The sequence below is a fragment of the Lepidochelys olivacea genome (assembly GCF_965140295.1).
Source record: "Lepidochelys olivacea isolate rLepOli2 genome assembly, chromosome: 17".
In the NCBI taxonomy this organism is placed as follows: Eukaryota; Metazoa; Chordata; order Testudines; family Cheloniidae; genus Lepidochelys; species Lepidochelys olivacea.
This window is the reverse complement of record NC_140427.1, coordinates 2,497,356-2,515,937: the sequence shown is the minus strand read 5'-3', so window position 1 is coordinate 2,515,937 and position 18,582 is coordinate 2,497,356. Positions and strand designations below refer to the sequence as shown.

Sequence of the window (18,582 nt, the reverse complement as noted above, 5' to 3'; positions counted from 1 at the left end):
CTGGTGAAATACTATCAGTTATTTAATAATTAATTGGGGACTTCCTTGCTAGGTGTAAAATGTAAAACTCAAACTGGACAGAATTCTGATTAAGTAGTATGGAGTCTTGCCTTTCTGTAGATATTGCAAATCTGCTATTGTGAAAACTCCAAAAAAAAAAAAATTAAAAAAAAAATTTTTTTTTGGTTCTAAATTGGTGCCTTGAATTTTATTCTGATTGCCTTTCAGGTGTGTAGATCCCAGAAAACTTACAAAATCATTTCCTTTTGTCAGCTTTATTTACTTGACAATGGTGACCTCTGGAACTTATTACCGCAGGAGTGTCAGAGGCTAACATGACCTATCTTAACAAGCTTTGAAAAAGGATTGGAAGCTTGTGGGTAATGAGAATATCCGCAGTTTTATATTAGTTGAGATTTAAAAAGTCTGATGTTTGGAACAGATCTAGCCCCCCTGTGCTTCAGGGTATAAGCCAATTTCTAGCTAATGGAGGAGGAAGAAATTTCTCTTATGGGCAGACTATTCTATAATTAGGTTTTTTGGACCTTCCTTGGAAGCATCTTCCACCAGCTGTTGTTGAAGACTGGGTACTAGACTAGAGGAAACACTAGTCTGATCTGTTACAATGATTCAGACTTTCATAGTAAAGTCTCAACCTTATTTCAGTTGGTTACCTTATCAATTTTTATGTTGGGGTTAATAATAACAGTTTCTGTTTACAGAACCCAAGTGCAGGATGCTTGTCCATGTCTCTGTCCAGAATTGGCTTGAGCTGCTAGAAAACATGGAACCTTGTTTCAGCCTTGCATTGATTTTGGATACCCCTTAAAAGCTTTCAGTAGGTGTATCTTTAAATAGTCAACGTCTGAGCCTGATCTTCTGAAAAAGTCCATTTAGCTTTAAATAGCTCATCTTCCACCCCCTGCCCTCACATACGTGTCTTCCGCGCCCCCCCCCAAAAAAAAAAGTGTCCAAAAATGAACTTTAATGAGCCACCATTGAAAGTGGGGACAGTGTGAGAACACCTACTTTTATGCTGCTCCTCCTGGCTTTGTAGTAGCATTGACCACACTGCCAGCAACTGCCTTCCAGTACTTTAGTCTCAGCAAACTAGAAATCAACAGCCAAGCTCATCTTGATTCTGAGCAGCAGAGTGCGGGAGGGAAGGGGATGGAATTAGCTGGGGAAGTTATTTTTACTCATTGGAGGATGTTACAAGTAATGGTAGGGTACATGATGTAATAGAACACTCAAGTGTCTGCATTCAGGATCCAGTTTTCATGTATTTGTCCTGTAAATAATGTCCTGTTTTTATGAATAGTCAGCCTGACCGTGAACTACGGATGAGGAGTCCGTGATTGCAGTGCTGCTGTCAGGTGTTTCACATCACACTCTCTTTACATGCAGCGGTGAGAAGAGAACGTTACACACAGCCCAAATCAAGGCTTTGTGAAGTAGCATTGCAGAAACAGGGGCACCATACTTCTCTCGCCCTCTGTTTGTAAGAATACCCATTCTGAGGGCACTGCTGCAACATAAACCCAGGGCCAGCTCCTCTTCAGCTTCATGAAGACTTAGTCCTTGCCCCAAAGAGCTTAGACTCTGAAAAGATAAACTAACACAGGCTGGTGGAAATGGGCACCAACACACAAGCAGGGCATGATTGCCATGCACTTGCTCTTAGTTCCATGGGAAAGTGGGTTTTTATAATCTAGACTGGCTTTATTTATATGAGGGTGTTAGTGGGGATTGTAATGGGGCAGAAGAAGGGATTGAGTTAGTCCTAAAGGTTTGATGTGTAGGATTGTGATTTGGGAAAGGTACCACCCAAGAAAAATCATCCCTGATTAGAAACAAATGTTCAGAGGATACAGGGAATGGTGTACTTGGGTAACACTGTCAAGTATCGGGGTAGCCGTGTTAGTCTGTACCCACAAAAAATAACAAGGAGGCCAGTAGCACCTTAAAGACTATCAGATTTATCTAGACATAAGCTTTAGTGAGTTAAAAAAAACACTTTTTCTTTTACCCACAAAAGCTTATGCCCAAATAAATCCCTTAGTCTTTAAGGTGCCACCGGACTCCTTGTTGTTTTTTTGGAATACACTAACAATTTAGCATAGCAGTACAAAGATTGCTAAGGGTGGGGTGATAGCCCATTCACATAACCTAGTCTGAAAGGCTGTCTTCAGCAGAAGAGAATGTATTGTTTGGAGGAAGATGCTTTATTTGGTAACATCAAAAGGTGCATATACCATTAACTCTTCATCAGGTCTGAGAGTTAGAAATGCAGACACGGAAGCTCCAATTTAAACAAACAAGCAATCAAAAAACCCTTGTCCTGCTGAGTGCTGATCTGGAGAAATAATCCTTATTCATGTGGTGGTACAAAAGATGACACTCTGGCCTGATTACACCTCTAAAGTCAGCAAAGGGTGTAACTAGCCATGACTTACGCTTTGGTGAGGACTCAGGGCAGTTGGCACTGAGTGTTTCAGAAAGAAAGTGGTGTTTGCATTCTGCACACTACTCCTCACTAAACCTGAGCGCCGCACACCAATGTATGCTAGCGTACCTCCATCTGCAATTCCACCGCCGCATATAGGCGCTCTGCTGCAGCAACCTGTTTGGAAATGGAGTATGGGAGTGTTTATCTGACTGATATGGAGGTGTTGAAACTTGCTTAACACTTATAAAGTTCTCTGTGCTGATATGGGAGCTTTCTTCTAAAGATCTCCGCATACTACTATTACCATTACTTCTTGTTTCTGCTTGCTTTACTAATGAGTCTCCCCTTCGTCTCTGGCTCTGTGCACACAGGTGATCGTAGACTTTGTATTGGATTTCTTTTAATGACAACAAAAACACACCTTTATAAAGGAGAGCGCGAGAGAGGAGAGTCTGAAAGCAGTGTGGCCTTGTCTTGAATAAGCTGTATTGGAGGAAAAGTACCAAATGCATTATCTTCACTTCTACTGTTTTAATACGAGACTTCAATACTAGAGTAGACACTGAGAAACTGGATGTTTAATGCTCGCCTTTGTCTTTATGGATGTCTGATTTGTGATTCTCCTTTCCTATACTGAAACGATTCCCCTAGGGTTATTCCTCTCCCTTAGATACATACTTTAGAAAATAAAAATGGAACTCTCAGTGGTGTTGCCTTAATGAGCAAAATGTAAACCTCAGGCTACCTTCTCCACCTTGATGGGAATGGGCAGGAGAGGTCTGTGCTGGAGGCATCTCTGTGAGTTTAGCTTTGGAATGCAGTTTCCAGGAGGCTTTGTCATTTTAACCAGGAAATCAGGTTTCCTTGAACATTGCTTTCAATATACCTCCTGAATTACAAATAGAAAACGCTTCCATTAGAAACAAAGTGAGCTAGAGCGGTGTTGATGAGTGGCATGGCTTAGACTGCCTGTTACACAATTGTGAGTGAGAACCTGCTGCAGTTTCCACGATATGCATCTGAGGAAGTGAGCTGTAGCTCACGAAAGCTTATGCTCTAATAAATTGGTTAGTCTCTAAGGTGCCACAAGTCCTCCTTTTCTTTTTGAGAAGTGTAAATGTTTCCTGACGTCTGAGATAACCAGACTTAGAAATGGAATCTGTCCTAATGAGATGATACAGGATTAAATACAGTTTTGTATAGCACCTATTTCTTAATCAGTATGCACCAGGACATCTTACTAATTACTGAGTTAAGTCCCCCTAGCTGTGTAATATAGCTGCTGTATAGACAGATAAGGACCATTGCCACGGTGAGTCATGTGCCTTTGATTCACAATGAAGGCTTTAAATTGAATGAGTTTCCTTCCTGCCCTGTCTTTCCCTCCATCCTGCGCTGCACACGGTGGTTGGCTCATGAGCACTGTGCTGCTGAAACAGTTTGGGCTTTGGTGAGGGAAAACCTCGTCACATTTGTGGGCTTTGTTTTTAATACAGATACAGTTTGTAAACACCTGGGATGGATAGGCCTGATCATATGACTTGTCCATCCTGAGTGGTAGAAGGACCGCTCCAGAAGTTGTCAGGTGGGTCTCTAAACAATTGGGCTTTGCCTATTTGCATTCTCCTGTATCTTTACCATTAGGCTTTTTCCAGATAGTCATTGATTTGTGTGTCTAATTCACTTAGACCCAGCTTCAGCCCCTGCTTATCTCTGTAAGCTGTATGGCCTCTAGGGCACAAAGCAGTGGAACAAGTCAACAAACCTTTTACCTGAGCTGAAGGTGGGAGGGAAGTGAGCTGCAGCTCAAATACTGCTGTCCTTCATGCACAGTTTGGAGTGTGATTAATACTTGGCGCAATTTAAAAAGAAATGTTAAGTTCCAATGTTGTGTTGTCAGAGAGATGCATTGCTCCTCTTCCTTCACATCACTCGCTACTCTTATCTCAAATCCAGCATGGAGAACAAGCATGCTCCTAGTGCGGAAGGACTGCATGCAGTTCTTTCTAGAAGGCCGTCAGTACCCTTCCTGAAATCTCAATGCAGAGAAAAACTTGGCGTTCTCTTACTTACAAACATGGAGAAGACAAACATGCTGCCTCTGTATCCATCCCTGCCATGCTGATGCATGAGGTGCTGCTGCTAGACATCAAAGCTAATCGTTTAGGCCATGGTGGTGGTTTTGATTTGAACTTGTCTTCTCACAAATGACCCAGGAAACAGATGTGTGGCAACGTAGGAATATTTCCACACTCATGCTCAAGGTGACGGAACAGGCCGTACAGTAACTCACCCGGCTCTGCAGAGGAGTGCATTCTGTAAAGCAGAAGCTTCAGAACTTTACATAATTCCATCTTATGTGGAAGAAAAATGAGTCTAGGTCCTACAATGCCTTATCTGTCACATTGCTGTTAACAGGCCTGGGCAGAAATTCATGCACATACCCTCCTATTGTTCAGAGGTGCCCCCAGAGACTTTTCACATGATCTGCACAACTGAACCACTCTCACTGTACCTAGCATGGTGTCCACACAGACACCTTTTGTTCTTACACTAGGCAAAGCCCGTTCACGTCTGCCCCGCCACTGCAGGCTCCCTGCAGCCGCTTCCCCCGTGCACACTCACCACGGCACGCCTACTTGTAGCACGTCTGAGTGAGTCCTGCAGGCACAGCAGAGGGGACATGAGCCTTGAGCCCCCTGCGGAAGAGCCCTACGACAGGAGCTGTCTCTAAAGCAACGGCGAGGAGTAGCAGTTTTAATTGCAAAACCCACCCATAGAATCCCTTAGAAGTGTAAAAAAGGGTGAGGGGCTTCCAGCAGGATCCTCTTGCACTAAGCACTGTATACATGTGTAGTAAGCCTGTCTGTGCCCCACACTGCTTGCAATCTTAGCATCTGATGAGAGGCAGCAAACAAATGTGGGCACAGACGTAACAGTGCAATAGAGGTTTGCTCTGATATGCAGCACACCAGGGGCCGAGGCAAGGGTGGAAAATATTTTATCAGTTTACACCCATGCCTCATGTTGACCACTCATGCTGACAAGAATCCACAGCTCCACAAGAAACTTTTTTCCACCTCAAAGGTTTCAAACTCTATATCTGCACCAAATGCCTCTAAATCCTTGTTAATCATTCTGATTTATCTTCCTTCTGATGGCAACAACCCTAACATTTTGACTGTTAACACGTGCACTAATTGAGGCCTTGCTCATGCAAGGAGCACCGAACAGGTGGACTGCTGGCTCCATGTACTCAAAGGGTCTGCCTGCATGGAGCTCCTTGCAGGATTGGGGCCTCAGTATGTTATGACTGTGCAGGGAGGCTAGAGTAAAGGCTTTTTGTTCTAGTGTGATATCCTCAAAATCCAGATTTAGGACTGAACGTGATGCTTGGAGATTTTGTAATTTGGTTCATGTTTTACTTGCAGAATAGAAGATAAGGTCGGACTCTTTATAGTGAATTGCTTCGAGAGAAGAGAATTTAGTGTTGTGTGCATGCAACTCACTCTGGCATTGCCTGACTTTGGAATGCCTAACCAGGCTCACTCAACATTCTTTTAACGGAGGCTTTGCATGGTAGATTCATAATCCGGTCTGACTCTAATGGAAGCCAGTCTGAGTTAGCCTTGGGAAGTGGTGGGAGAGACTTGAACTGCTTTCTGTAAGCTGGGCAAAACCACTTGTTGTGAAGTGTATGTGCCTATAGTTCTTATTTTTATTTATTCCCGATAAATATGGAGGCCACAATCAGCAGTTTGTTATGCCAAAAGGCCAGAGCCACTATTGTGTACAGCCCCTAGCCCTATTACCCCAGGCAGTGTGCTGATAATCCTGTTACCAGCTATTGAGCGCTAAACACAGATGTCTAAAACTGCAAAATGTAATCCTGGCCTTGCCGTGGGAGGTGGGTGGGCTATTTACAGTGATGCTTATACTTACCCACCTTATTCCAGAATTTTAGTCATTTAGAACAGTACCCCTCACTGCTTTGACTCCATGCATTTTAATACATTTAACTCTTCGCATACTTGAGAATCATCACCTAGAGTGAAGAACTTTACCCTGTCGCTAATATATATTTTAACAGCCTTCTGTGTCTTGCAAGTTTAAAAAACACCAAAATGGTGTTTATCAAAATTCAGATGCTTTTCTTTCATCCCCCTCCTGAGGATCTCTTGCTGACATCTCTTGCTGACATCTCAGTTTCTGCTTGGAGCCCTGAAATGCCAGGGTAACACTTTGGCAAAGAAATATGGGGCTGTTTCCCTAACCCTGAAGAAAGTAGGCTATGAGAACTGCATATTTCAATTCCTACAGGCTATTTGAATAGTGCATACTGTCCTGACTTGTAGCATGATGTTGAGAGAGATTTGACCATGGGGCTGATGTTTCAATCTTTACAATACAACTTCTTTCATAGAAATAACATCGAAATCTGTTCGTAGTGCAGATCTCAGTACAATCTTAAGTTTTTAGAATTGCTGCTGACACCTTACACTATCCTCAGAATGATATGTCCTTGGTGAAGCATCTCTTACATTGTTGGTCTCCACATATGGGATGCAATATCTGATTTTAATCCAGGGTTAATTCCTTTAGAAATGTATTATCTGTATGTTAAGTGTGATTGATTAATCACTACATTGGTTTTTCCACTCTATATGGAGGGACTGCATTTTGTAATGTTTGCAGAACATACTAAGATATTTCTAGCAGCTGTTGGGGTGACATTTTAGTAAATTAAATGGATTATCTCAAGAGCCTTACTCAAGCACTGTGCAGATTATTCATTAGCATGGGGACAGAAGCGCTGGTTTGTTTTCTGTATGTAGACATTGGTATGTACTAACTCTAGATGGGGCCCTCTCACCAGGCTCCTGAGGAGCTGACGGGATCCTGCTTCCCTAGTGCCCTGACTTGCATACCTTTGGCGATAAGACAGACTAATTCCAGTCTGGCAAAATGCTTCTCTTGCAGGAGGACAGCTGACTAGTGTTGCATCTTCTTAAATTAAAATGTCTTTGGAAGACTCTTAAACTCTAATATTCAAATGCTCCTGGGTGTGCAGTGAGACACATGAGTTAATGCAGATTCCAGCAAAGACTTGCAGTGACAGATCCTACTAGATATTTTCCTTTTATTCATACTCCAGCTTTTTAAAAATATCCTTTCAGGTGAACTTTGCTTGTCTTCAAAGTGTCTGTCCAAAGTTGTCTTGTGCATATCTGCATTACTACATGCTCTAAATTCTAAATAACCCAAGAACTTGCCTTTTATGATGCAGTTTTATTTGACCTTTTAACATTTTCTTGCATTAAAAGAAAAGGGGAGGGAAGTCTGTCTTCATTCGACAGAGTTTTGGGGGGAGTCAGTGGGTGAATGTGTACTTTATTTCCTCTGGATCTTCACTCAGCTGCTAGCAGAATCTTAACACATGGATTTGTTTAAGTGTCTATTGATGAAAAGTAACTTGTTCACTTTCAGTTTTCTCATACTGAAATGGTTAAGTGCCGCTCATGGCCCCCAGCCCCTTGCTCTAGTGTAGGAAGAGGAAAACAAAGACTTTTTATAATCCCTCTTCTCTGTCCACAATTCAATTTATCCAACATACTTTTTCCCCCGCCCCCCAAGAATAAGCTCATCTCAACTGCAGTGACTGGTCAGTGCCTTGCGTCTCTGCAGTGTACACCCATAATTGATGCTGTGTAGTAAGCAGACACAATATGCCTAGTTTGTGTATACTACTTGTCTGTCATGGAGTAGTTCCCATAGAAAAATTATTTCTGGTACCTGAAGTGATTTTCCGATTGCTTTGTTCTTCTGTCAAACTGCTGGCTCTCTGAAGAGTTAAAGATAACATGGGTCTGTCCCTGACAAAAGGCTTGGTGATTCTCTTCTCCCTGCCCAATACGTAGAACTAATTGGGTTGTGGTGGATAATCAGCTGCATCTGAGCTCCCAGGGGGACACTGGTGTAGCCAAAAGGCAAATGTGATCCTTGGATGCATAAACAGGGGCATCATGAGTAGCAGTCGAGAGGTTATTTTACCTCTGTAATTGGCACAGATCTGACCGCTGCTGGATTCCTGTGTCTGCAGTTCAAGAAGGATGTTGACAAATTGGAGAGGGTTCAGAGAAGAGTCGGAAGAATGATGAAAGGATTTGAAAACATGCCTTCTAGTGATTAAACTCCAAGAGCTCAATCTCTTTCGTTTAACAAAAAGAAGATTAAGGGTGACCTGATTGATCTATAGGAACATACATGGGGAACATAATGATGATGGGCTCTTCATTCTACCAGAGAGACTTCTAACAGGATCCAGTAGCTGGACCCTGAAGCTAGACAAATTCAGATTGGAAATAAGTTAAACTTTGTAATGGTGAGGGGAATTAACCATTGGAACAGTTTATCATGGGTCCTGGTGGATTCTCCATCACTGACAGTTTTTCAAATCAAGATTGGCTATGTCTGCTCTAGGGATTATTTTGGGGAAGCTCTATGGCCTGTTAGACAAGAGGTCAGACTAGATGGTCGCAGTGCTCCCTGCCAACCTTGGAATCTGTGAATTAGGATGGCCACCCCTCTGACTCCCTGCCAGGTGGGGAACTTGCTTACTTCACAGCATGTTTCAGAGTAGCAGCCGTGTTAGTCTGTATCCGCAAAAATAAAAGGAGTACTTGTGGCACCTTAGAGATAAATTTATTTGAGCATGACACAGTGACAGCATGTTTCTCATCTAATTTAAAGTAATCCCTGAATTCCTGGGTTGCTCCTGGGAGCCTTGTCACCAGGGGCTTGGGAGCAAAAGATGAAGATTAAAGGGAGTTAGAATGCTGTGGATCTTTTATTTTACTTGTGTATAGAGAAATATTTTCCTTAATGTGCTCTTCCTCCCGGAGGAGGTGACAGATGTTCAGCCTTTACTAAGAACTAGGGCAATGTTACTGCCAGCTCTTGGAGGAGTCTTATGCTGTTGGTACTTCTACCATGCTGAGTGTAAAAGGCTTGCTTTGCTGACTCAGCATTGGCAGTCTTCAGAGGGGAAACAAAGCTCCATGGCCTCCATTTCACAATAGGAACTAGTGTAAAATCCTGAGCATAAACCAAACGGGAATACGAATTGTGGACTGACTCCTGGTGTCATAAACTGTAGCATGGAAGAAGATTCAAGACTGGCAGCTTAACTGGGTGTTAAATAACCTAATAAGAGGTGGAGGTGGGGCGGTGAGTTGTAAAGTCCTCCCTGGTTACAGGTCTCTTGCTAGACATCGGAGGCTAAAGCTATGTCTGTACTACAGCCTATGTCTATCCTACACCTCTTCTGTCGCTCAGAGGTGTGACTAAACCACCCCCCAACAGCCAAGTTACACTGCCATAAGCGGTTGTGTGCATAGCATGAGGTCGGAGGGAGAGCTTCTCCCCCGGTGTGGAGGTGGGTTTTCTTTATGCCTACAGGAGAACTCTCGCCCATCGGCCTAGCATCTTCCCTAGACGTGCTGCATTGGTACAGCTGTATGTATAGAACAGCTTTTGGCCTTGAGGTTGAGTCTAAACTGCTGGAGTTGCATTGAATGAAGTGAGCTGTACCTCATGAAAGCTCATGCTCAAATAAATTGGTTAGTCTCTAAGGTGCCACAAGTACTCCTTTTCTTTTTGCGAATACAGACTAACACGGCTGCTACTCTGAAATCTAAACTCTTCAGTAGTCTTTTAAAACTGTTTTTCCTTTAGTAGATTGTAACACTTGTCATGGTAGTAGCTAAACTTATTTTTCTAAACATCTTGTATGATAATTTATCCCCAAAGCATCTTGGAACACATTGCCTGGTGCCTATCATTAGCGTGTAGATGTGAAATTTTACTTTTTGGTTAAAGTTGATACTGCACTAATTAAAGGGAGATGGGAATAGGTCAGTGTGTGAAACCTAGCAGAATGATGGTTGGATATTGCTTTTAATATCCCTGCTTTCTGCTTGCCAAATGCTTCTCTTAGGTGCTAGTGTACATTAATCATGTGGTGAAATTAAGTGAGACAGAAACTAATAAAACTTGCCAAAATTATTTGGAAAAGGGCTCTGTTGGTACAAGAAAGTTAATAAAGCTTGACTAATGTCTGCTTATGTTGATGGAGGGTGTTATGCAAATAACTGATTTCACACCTTAGCTAATACAACCAGACTAGCTACTCTGTCTTCATCTCTTCCTTACACTGCTTGTGTTTCCATCTTCCCCTACAGCAGCCTGGGGGGATGGAACAAATCTCCTGCCTAGATGTGTAATTCTCGGCTGGAGGAAAAGAAGAGCCTGCTGCTCAGGCATTTTAATAATACACTTCTATTAAGTGTATCAGTTAGCTGCTGTAGGAGCACTGTCATTAAGTTAGACAACGACCATGCACCAGCCTCTTCTAACTTCCCACTAGGGAATTTAATTCTTATCTGGGTGCTAGGCGGTGAAGGGGAATAGAGTTCCCCTCTAAGCACGCCTGGGCCATTGCTGTCAAACTTGCCTAAGGGAAGGGAGAATCAGCCCTTGCGGGTGGGGTATCCAGTCGCAGGGAGGGGCCAGGGCCCTAGCCCCTGCAGCTGTGGACGCTCCCCAGCCGTGACGGGGCATGCCCCTGGGGGGAGCAGGTTTGAGCTCCGGGGGGAGGCCAAGCCCCGGGCGTTACTGGCCTGCTCTCCCCATTGAGCTGAACGTCTCCACCCAGCATCTTCAGCGCCTGCCCCAGGAGGCCCGGCCTGCCCCCCCCCCCCCCGCTGCAGGGGGGCCGGGCCGCGCCTGCGCGCTGCGGCCGGGGGCGGGGAGCCGGCGCACAGCTGGGCGGCGCGTGGCTGCCCGGGCACAGGAGCCGAGCGAGGGAGCGAGCGAGCTCCGGGCTCCGCCGCGTCCGCTGGCTGCCCCCGCGGGGGCCCGCAGCGCCTCCCCATGACCCGCAGCCGGCTCGGGGCCGGCCCGGGCCGCGCCCGCCCCTGCCCCAGGATGATTCCCTACTTCTCGGACAACGCGGTGATCTCCCAGAACGCCATCAACCAGCTGTGAGTGCGGGGCCCCGTGCCGGGGGGGGGCGGCATGCCCCAGTCCCGGGGCCAGTGCGGGAGGGGGGTAGTAGTAATGCACGGAGGAGCCATGCCCCAGTCGCCGGGGGGGGTAGTAGTAATGCGGGGGGGGTAATGCACGGGGGGAGCCATGCCCCAGTCGCCGGGGGGGTGTGTGTGGGGTGGTAGTAATGCACGGGGGGAGCCATGCCCCAGTCGCCGGGGGGGTGGTAGTAATGCACGGGGGGAGCCATGCCCCAGTCGCCGGGGGGGGGTGGTAGTAATGCACGGGGGGAGCCATGCCCCAGTCGCCGGGGGGGTGGGGGGGATGGTAGTAATGCACGGGGGGAGCCATGCCCCAGTCGCCGGGGGGGTGTGTGTGGGGTGGTAGTAATGCACGGAGGAGCCATGCCCCAGTCGCCGGGGGGGGTAGTAGTAATGCGGGGGGGGGTAATGCATGGGGGGAGCCATGCCCCAGTCGCCGGGGGGGTGTGTGTGTGGGGTGGTAGTAATGCACGGGGGGAGCCATGCCCCAGTCGCCGGGGGGGGGGTGGTAGTAATGCACGGGGGGAGCCATGCCCCAGTCGCCGGGGGGGGGGGTGGTAGTAATGCACGGGGGGAGCCATGCCCCAGTCGCCGGGGGGGGGGTGGTAGTAATGCACGGGGGGAGCCATGCCCCAGTCGACGGGGGGGCGGTGGTAGTAATGCACGGGGGGAGCCGTGCCCCAGTCCCCGGGGGGGTGTGGGGGGGTGGTAGTAATGCACGGGGGGAGCCATGCCCCAGTCGCCGGGGGGGTGGGGGGGGATGGTAGTAATGCACGGGGGGAGCCATGCCCCAGTCGCCGGGGGGGGGTGTGTGGGGTGGTAGTAATGCACGGGGGGAGCCATGCCCCAGTCGCCGGGGGGGTGGGGGGGGATGGTAGTAATGCACGGGGGGAGCCATGCCCCAGTCGCCGGGGGGGTGTGGGGGGGTGGTAGTAATGCACGGGGGGAGCCATGCCCCAGTCGCCGGGGGGGTGGGGGGGGATGGTAGTAATGCACGGGGGGAGCCATGCCCCAGTCGCCGGGGGGGGGTGTGTGGGGTGGTAGTAATGCACGGAGGAGCCATGCCCCAGTCGCCGGGGGGGGTAGTAGTAATGCGGGGGGGGGTAATGCACGGGGGGAGCCATGCCCCAGTCGCCGGGGGGGGGTGTGTGTGGGGTGGTAGTAATGCACGGGGGGAGCCATGCCCCAGTCGCCGGGGGGGGGGTGGTGGTAATGCACGGGGGGAGCCATGCCCCAGTCGACGGGGGGGCGGTGGTAGTAATGCACGGGGGGAGCCGTGCCCCAGTCCCCGGGGCGGGGGGTAGTAATCGGGTAATGCTCCGGCCGGCAGAGTTTTGCACTGTGACACTGAACCGAGCGTGGGCTGCCCGCAAGCCTCAGCTGCCAGGGAAAGTCTGTCCCGCTCGCAAGGCAGCAGCTGTGAGCCCTGGGGAGAGGCGGCCCAGTGGCTGGGCCGGGAACGGCAGCAGGGGGTTATCGCTTGTTTGTGCTGCTAGCTCTTTAACTTGCTGCTAAATCCATGCCAGCCCCAGCAGGCAGGCGATCCGGCTCGAGGACGGAGGAGTCTGGGGCGGGGAGGGAAAATCTACCCTTCTTTAGCTGAATTTCTTAATCAGACTCAGCCTGTGTGACTTCCCGGCTGGAGGAGACTGTGTTCTCACAGTATCTGCCCTTCCAGGAACTGAGCTGATGAAGCACTTGCCCAGGAGCACAAAGATGGGTTGAATCATGTGGTTGGGGGGGCTTGGTCAGAAATGCAGAATGTTGTTTGTCTTTGGGAACAGCAGGACAGCTGCCTGGGGTGGGGTGGGAGGAGAATTCTTCACTTTGCCTTTTGGATTAGGGTCTTCTACAGTTTGCAAGAAAATACTCCTACAGTTTTTGTCTTAATGGCTTTTTTCTTTTAAGCATCTTTTCTGGTTAGTAATTCTGACTTCCCCTTTAACGTAGGGCCAGTAATCCAGGGCAATGGGGAGTCTAGTCTACACCATGGCCAAGCTTTTCACAAGTGACTTTGAGTAGCTCCTGTTTTGGTGCCCAACTTGAGATTCCCTCAAGCTCCCGGGTTTTTCAGAGGGTAGGTGTTCAGCTTTTTCTGAAGATCAGATTCTTTATAACATGGACATCCAAAATCACTAGTCACTGGTGAAAGTCTTTGCCTGTATCAGCAGAGGCTTTAGAAAGGAGTTGTCCTCTTAAAGTCTGAGACTGAAATTCCTGTAGTACTTCAGGCTTGGGTATCAGATATCGGGGAATGCTATGAAAATAGCCACAGAGGATTTTCAGTCAGCAAATTAGCCTTTTCATTACTATCTTCTACCATGCTTTACTAGACTGCAACAATTTATCAACCTCCAATTTCAGCTTTCTGTAAACTTTCTTCTCCCCCACACCACCCCAGGCTCTGAGACCCGAGAGTGTTCTCTTATAAAGTGTGGGTTGAGGAGCGGGAGGAGGGATTGCGTACTTTTGTTGCCAGGCTATAGCTGCTCTTCTGTTTTCTGCAAGGACAGCCTGGAAGCTTGAAACTTTGGGATAAACTCTTAGTTGCATGCTGATAGTACAGACTCTTACTTGGTTAATGCTAGGAGTCCATCAACATACATAAAGTTAAGGGAATGCATGGCAACACTGTGACAACCTGGGGTTTTGGTAAATGTTTTGGTGTCCCCCTCCGATTTCTGTTCCAAATCTTCATCCATTCATAGTCAGTGTCCTAGCTCCTTTCTGTTCAGGATAATGGACAACCAATGCTACAAAAAATGGAGTGGCACCCTCCAAAACTCTGCTTTCCAATGGCTAGCAAGTTGTGCGGGGATACGAACTGTCAACCCTTGCACGTGCTGTCCTCCTCTCTGAAGATCCCCTGCTCTCTTTTTCGAATGCATAAGCTGGAGTCTAGCTTGTGTACTGCCCTAAGCAGCAAGATTTGTCCATTGCAGCAGTAGATGGTGCTATGGTTGAAGAGCCGTGGGTGGATAGGGATTACAAGTCACTACCAGTTTTGGCCAGCTTCAAACTGAAAGGCTCCATGTCCCATTGCTAAGCTTCTTGAATAACCAGTCCCTCCAGCGGTACACACTGATTTAAATGCACCTACAAATAGGCATTATTAATTAATAAATAATTAATAGTGGCTTTGGGGGAGTTGGTAGTAGGGGAGGATCAAGTCTCAAGGTAGACACTGGTAGTGGTATAATCATGCATGGTGGTTCTTTCAAGAAAGCAGCTGCTGTTTTATCTTCTGAAGAGACCAAGACAAGCTTGAGAATAGTTAGATAAAATGTTGGCATGAACCCAGCTGGTGCAGTGTTCCTATTGTGAAGAGCTTCCACCAGAAATCTGGACACTTTGCATTTGAGATATAGCTTGATGAGTATTCTCTCTTAGATTTGTCATAGAAATTGGTCACTGGCCACTGTTGCATCTCCCTTGTGTTTAAGACTAAACAATTGGTGCTGTGTATTTGTTAGCTTCGTCTGTTTAATGAGGTCCTTCTAAGCCTTCCATCCTTGACCTGACATGTTTGTAATTAGTTATTCTGTTTAATTGATAACTTTGCCTGTAAACATCACAGCTCTCCCATTTGTGTCTGGGAATCTAACAGTGTATCCAAGGTCTCTGTGTAAATAGTGTCTGCTTTGGGGGATCTGAGGCAGCAAATGTGTTGGGTTTTTGTTGTTGTTTTTGTTTTTCTGTATCAGGATAAATGCTGGTATTTGCTGAAACATTTGCTTTATAATGTCTTGCTTATGTTAGGTAGCTAGGTAACAATTTCAATGGTTATAGATGTGTTTGATTTATATACATTACTCAAATATTTAACCCACAATCTGAAACTATCTATGGAGAGAGGCATGCAAAAATGGTGCCGAGGGGAAGGAGAACTCAACTTTTCCTGTCTCTGAGGGTCTGATCGCCCAAGGGTGCTGTGTCCAGGAGCAGCTGCAATTGCAGTTTGCTTGGAAGGATCGAACTCTTTCCTTTCCTGGAGTTGGTGATAACTCAGTTATCAGAGGAGCTTGCTCTGTCCTCAGCCTTCTGTAAATTGAGATTAACCGGCATTAAAGAGTTTGTGGCCCTTCATCTAGGGCCCAGTGTTGGATTAGCACATTTATCTGGGACAGGGTTTTAAACTGGAAACAATGGTGTGGTTTTTGTGATTGGATAGTGGGGAGTTTTTTCAGCTGATTGTTCTTACATTAAAATGTTTTGCTTTGCAAATCAGGAATTCAGTTAGAGATCACAGATCCTTGTACAATTACCGGCAAAATCAGACGTCAAGGTTTTGCTGCACCAAAACATTGTTCTCTGTGTGGAATGGTAAAGACAGCACCTGGATTGCTAATGCCAGGAACGTTTACATGAGTGTATTCGTAAGTAGATGCAGTTAGCGAATTGGCTCTGACTTTCAGGCATCAGCAAAAAAATGATTCCTGTGTTCAGGCTCTGAGTTGGTGGTTTAGTCAGCTGGACTGGACCTTGAATATCTCTCATTCACAAGGTTAAAATCAACATTTAAGAGACTCTTTTGTTTATCAAAATACCACCATTAAAACTGTATCTTGATTTAGGGCCAGCTGCTACTCCTGTTGAACTCAGTGGGAGGAACATTTAGTTATTAGCTTTTTCCTGTATAGGACCTAAAATTTCAACCAGTGGTCACAGCAGATATTGGAAAGATCAAGGTAGATGAGGTGGACCTGTAAATGCCCAAGAATTTTTACCTGAAGACACCTACAGTAATCTCCACAAGTCAGTCTCCACTCTACTTGCTGTCTGCCCTCATTCTTTAGGGTTAATCACAAGGTTTTGGTATCTTATTCCATGTATTAGTCCTTGAAATATGTTACTCAGCCCTGAGAAGGTAGCAAACTGTCCTTAATTTTACTGCCAAGTCTCTTTCTCTGCCTTCTGTTTTTTTAGAGAGGAAGTCTGGTCCAGTGGTCAGGGTGTTCCCTGCTCTACCACAGACTTCCTGTGGCAAGTACTTAGGGCCAGATTGTCAAAGGTATTTAGATGCCTATCGATGCATCTAACTCCCCTTGGCACTTGGGTGCTTTTGAAAATCCCATTTGGAGCCTAGCTGTAGCTTTGGACAACTGAGTATCTTTGAAAATCTGTCCCTTCGTCTTTGTGCCTCAGTTCTCCATCTGCAAAATTGGCTTAAGAGCACTTTCCCACCTCATGGGGTCTGTGACAAAGATTAAACCTTACCCAGATACTATGGTAAGGGGGGACACGAGTACTAGCTAGAGCGCTAATAAAAGCATTTTAACAATATGGAAATATTTATACATATGTTGTATTTGCTATTTTGTAAACTGAGAAAGATCTTCAATGATACTTTTATTTTCAATGCTGGCCTGTTCCCAGTTATGGGAGCTAAACTCTCTGTGTTGAAGAGACTGTGTTTCAGACTAAAAGGAGGAATGTAGAACTACCAGTTTCTCCAAAAATGTTTTATGTGAGTTTTGGAATCCTTTACAGTATGGTTCTCAACCTGTTTACCATTGTGGGCCACATATACAGCTCTCTGTGATATGTGGGCCACATCCAACACAATATGTATACTACCTGTATGGCCCTGAGGATGTCACATGGGCCACAGCTGTGCGCTGATTGGGCTGCAGGTTGAGAACCTCTGCTTTAAAAGAAAAAGGCAACTAAAACTCTCGGTAGAATTCCTTTCAGCAAAGGGTTAAACCTAGTCATGAAGTGTCTTTGCAGAATTGGAATACACAGGATAGTGCTACCGCTTAAAAGTAACCAGCTTCCTTCAGAATTTGTGTAACATACAAGGGATGTTACAAATTGTTAATAGGGCTTTTGATTTTGTACACAATGTAATTAATACTCATTTTATTGACTCATTTCTTCCTATCCACTCCTCACTTTAGGCCCTATCCTGTGTTCATTTTCTTTCCCCATTGCCTTGAGAGGAAGCCTTTATCTAGAAATCTAACTTTATAGTGTAAAGTTTAATCTTCAGTGTAATTCCTTGTGTTGAGGCATGTGTTCAGCCATGAAATAGGTGGATGCTGCTTTTCTGTATCCTGGAGGCTTTTCTGTATCTCGGGAAATGTGGAGTTCTATTGAAGATCTTTAATTGCTTTTCTATCTTTGTAAATATTTTACCATTATAGTGAGAATTGCTGACACCTCGGATTTAAAGAGGGAGCTGCAGACAAATGGAGATTCAAGGGAAAGGGAGTTCCACGGAGTAGCTCAAATTGCTGCTTTCAACTGCAGTTGAATTCATTTTGTGAACTAAGGGTCACTTGTAGTTTTGGATGTTTGAAAACCCAAAATAGACTGGTTAGATCTTTTCCCATTTAAAAGCTCAGCAGAGACTTTTGATCAGCACTGAATATCGATATTACTTTCCTGGCATGCAAACTATATTTCTCTGGATGCTTGGGCAACAATATAATTCTCTGCTCCATCCTCCATGGCAAGAAGTTGTGAACTGAGCATCATTTCCATGCTGCTCTCTACCTAGCATCTTAGAATGATCAGCCTGTTTCTGATTATACAAGCTGAGCTGAGTGAAATTTCTTCCCTTTTTTCCTTCCTTTTTCACTCATCCTAATGTGTCAAATAAAGCATGGGAAAGGCCTGTCACTCCCCAGTGTTTCTCCCCATGATATTTTTTTCCGATTACCTCAGTGCGTTTGCATAGGTGTGTTTTAGCACACTGCTGAGAACTCTGTTGATCATTAACCCAGGCAGAGACGATGTTATCCATGTCTAGCCTTCCTGCTTGGACTTCCTGTCTATTTTCCTGGAGGTGAAGTGTATTTAAATTTCACTGATCTTTTGTGGGACACTGTCAGAGAGTGGATACTGGGCTAGATGAACCATTGGTCTGACCCATTATGGCCGTTCTTACATTGGGAGGCAGAAGGGGTCCCTGAAATAGGATCAAGACTTGAGCGAGAAATCCGTGATCCTGGGGTAACTAATTTTCAAGCAGTAAATAGTTAGCTTTAAATATTTAGCTGCCCAGCCAGATTCACATTTGGAAGGGCTATGAACCATGCCAGT

General features: G+C 45.9%; 1 protein-coding gene across 2 annotated transcripts in view; it reads left to right on the top strand.

Moving 5' to 3' along the window:
* The window catches only part of SSH2 (slingshot protein phosphatase 2), a 134,620-nt gene that overhangs the window by 55,841 nt on the left and 60,197 nt on the right, over nucleotides 1–18,582 (top strand). Inside the window, exon 1 of one of the 2 annotated variants that reach the window (XM_084650843.1) lies at nucleotides 11,304–11,490. The exons of the other annotated variant lie outside the window; for it this stretch is intronic. Within the exon in view, the coding sequence (XP_084506969.1) occupies nucleotides 11,381–11,490 (110 nt within the window). The 5' untranslated portion in view covers nucleotides 11,304–11,380. Of the gene's footprint in view, nucleotides 1–11,303; nucleotides 11,491–18,582 lie in introns of those variants that run through there. 2 annotated transcript variants of the gene reach the window in all.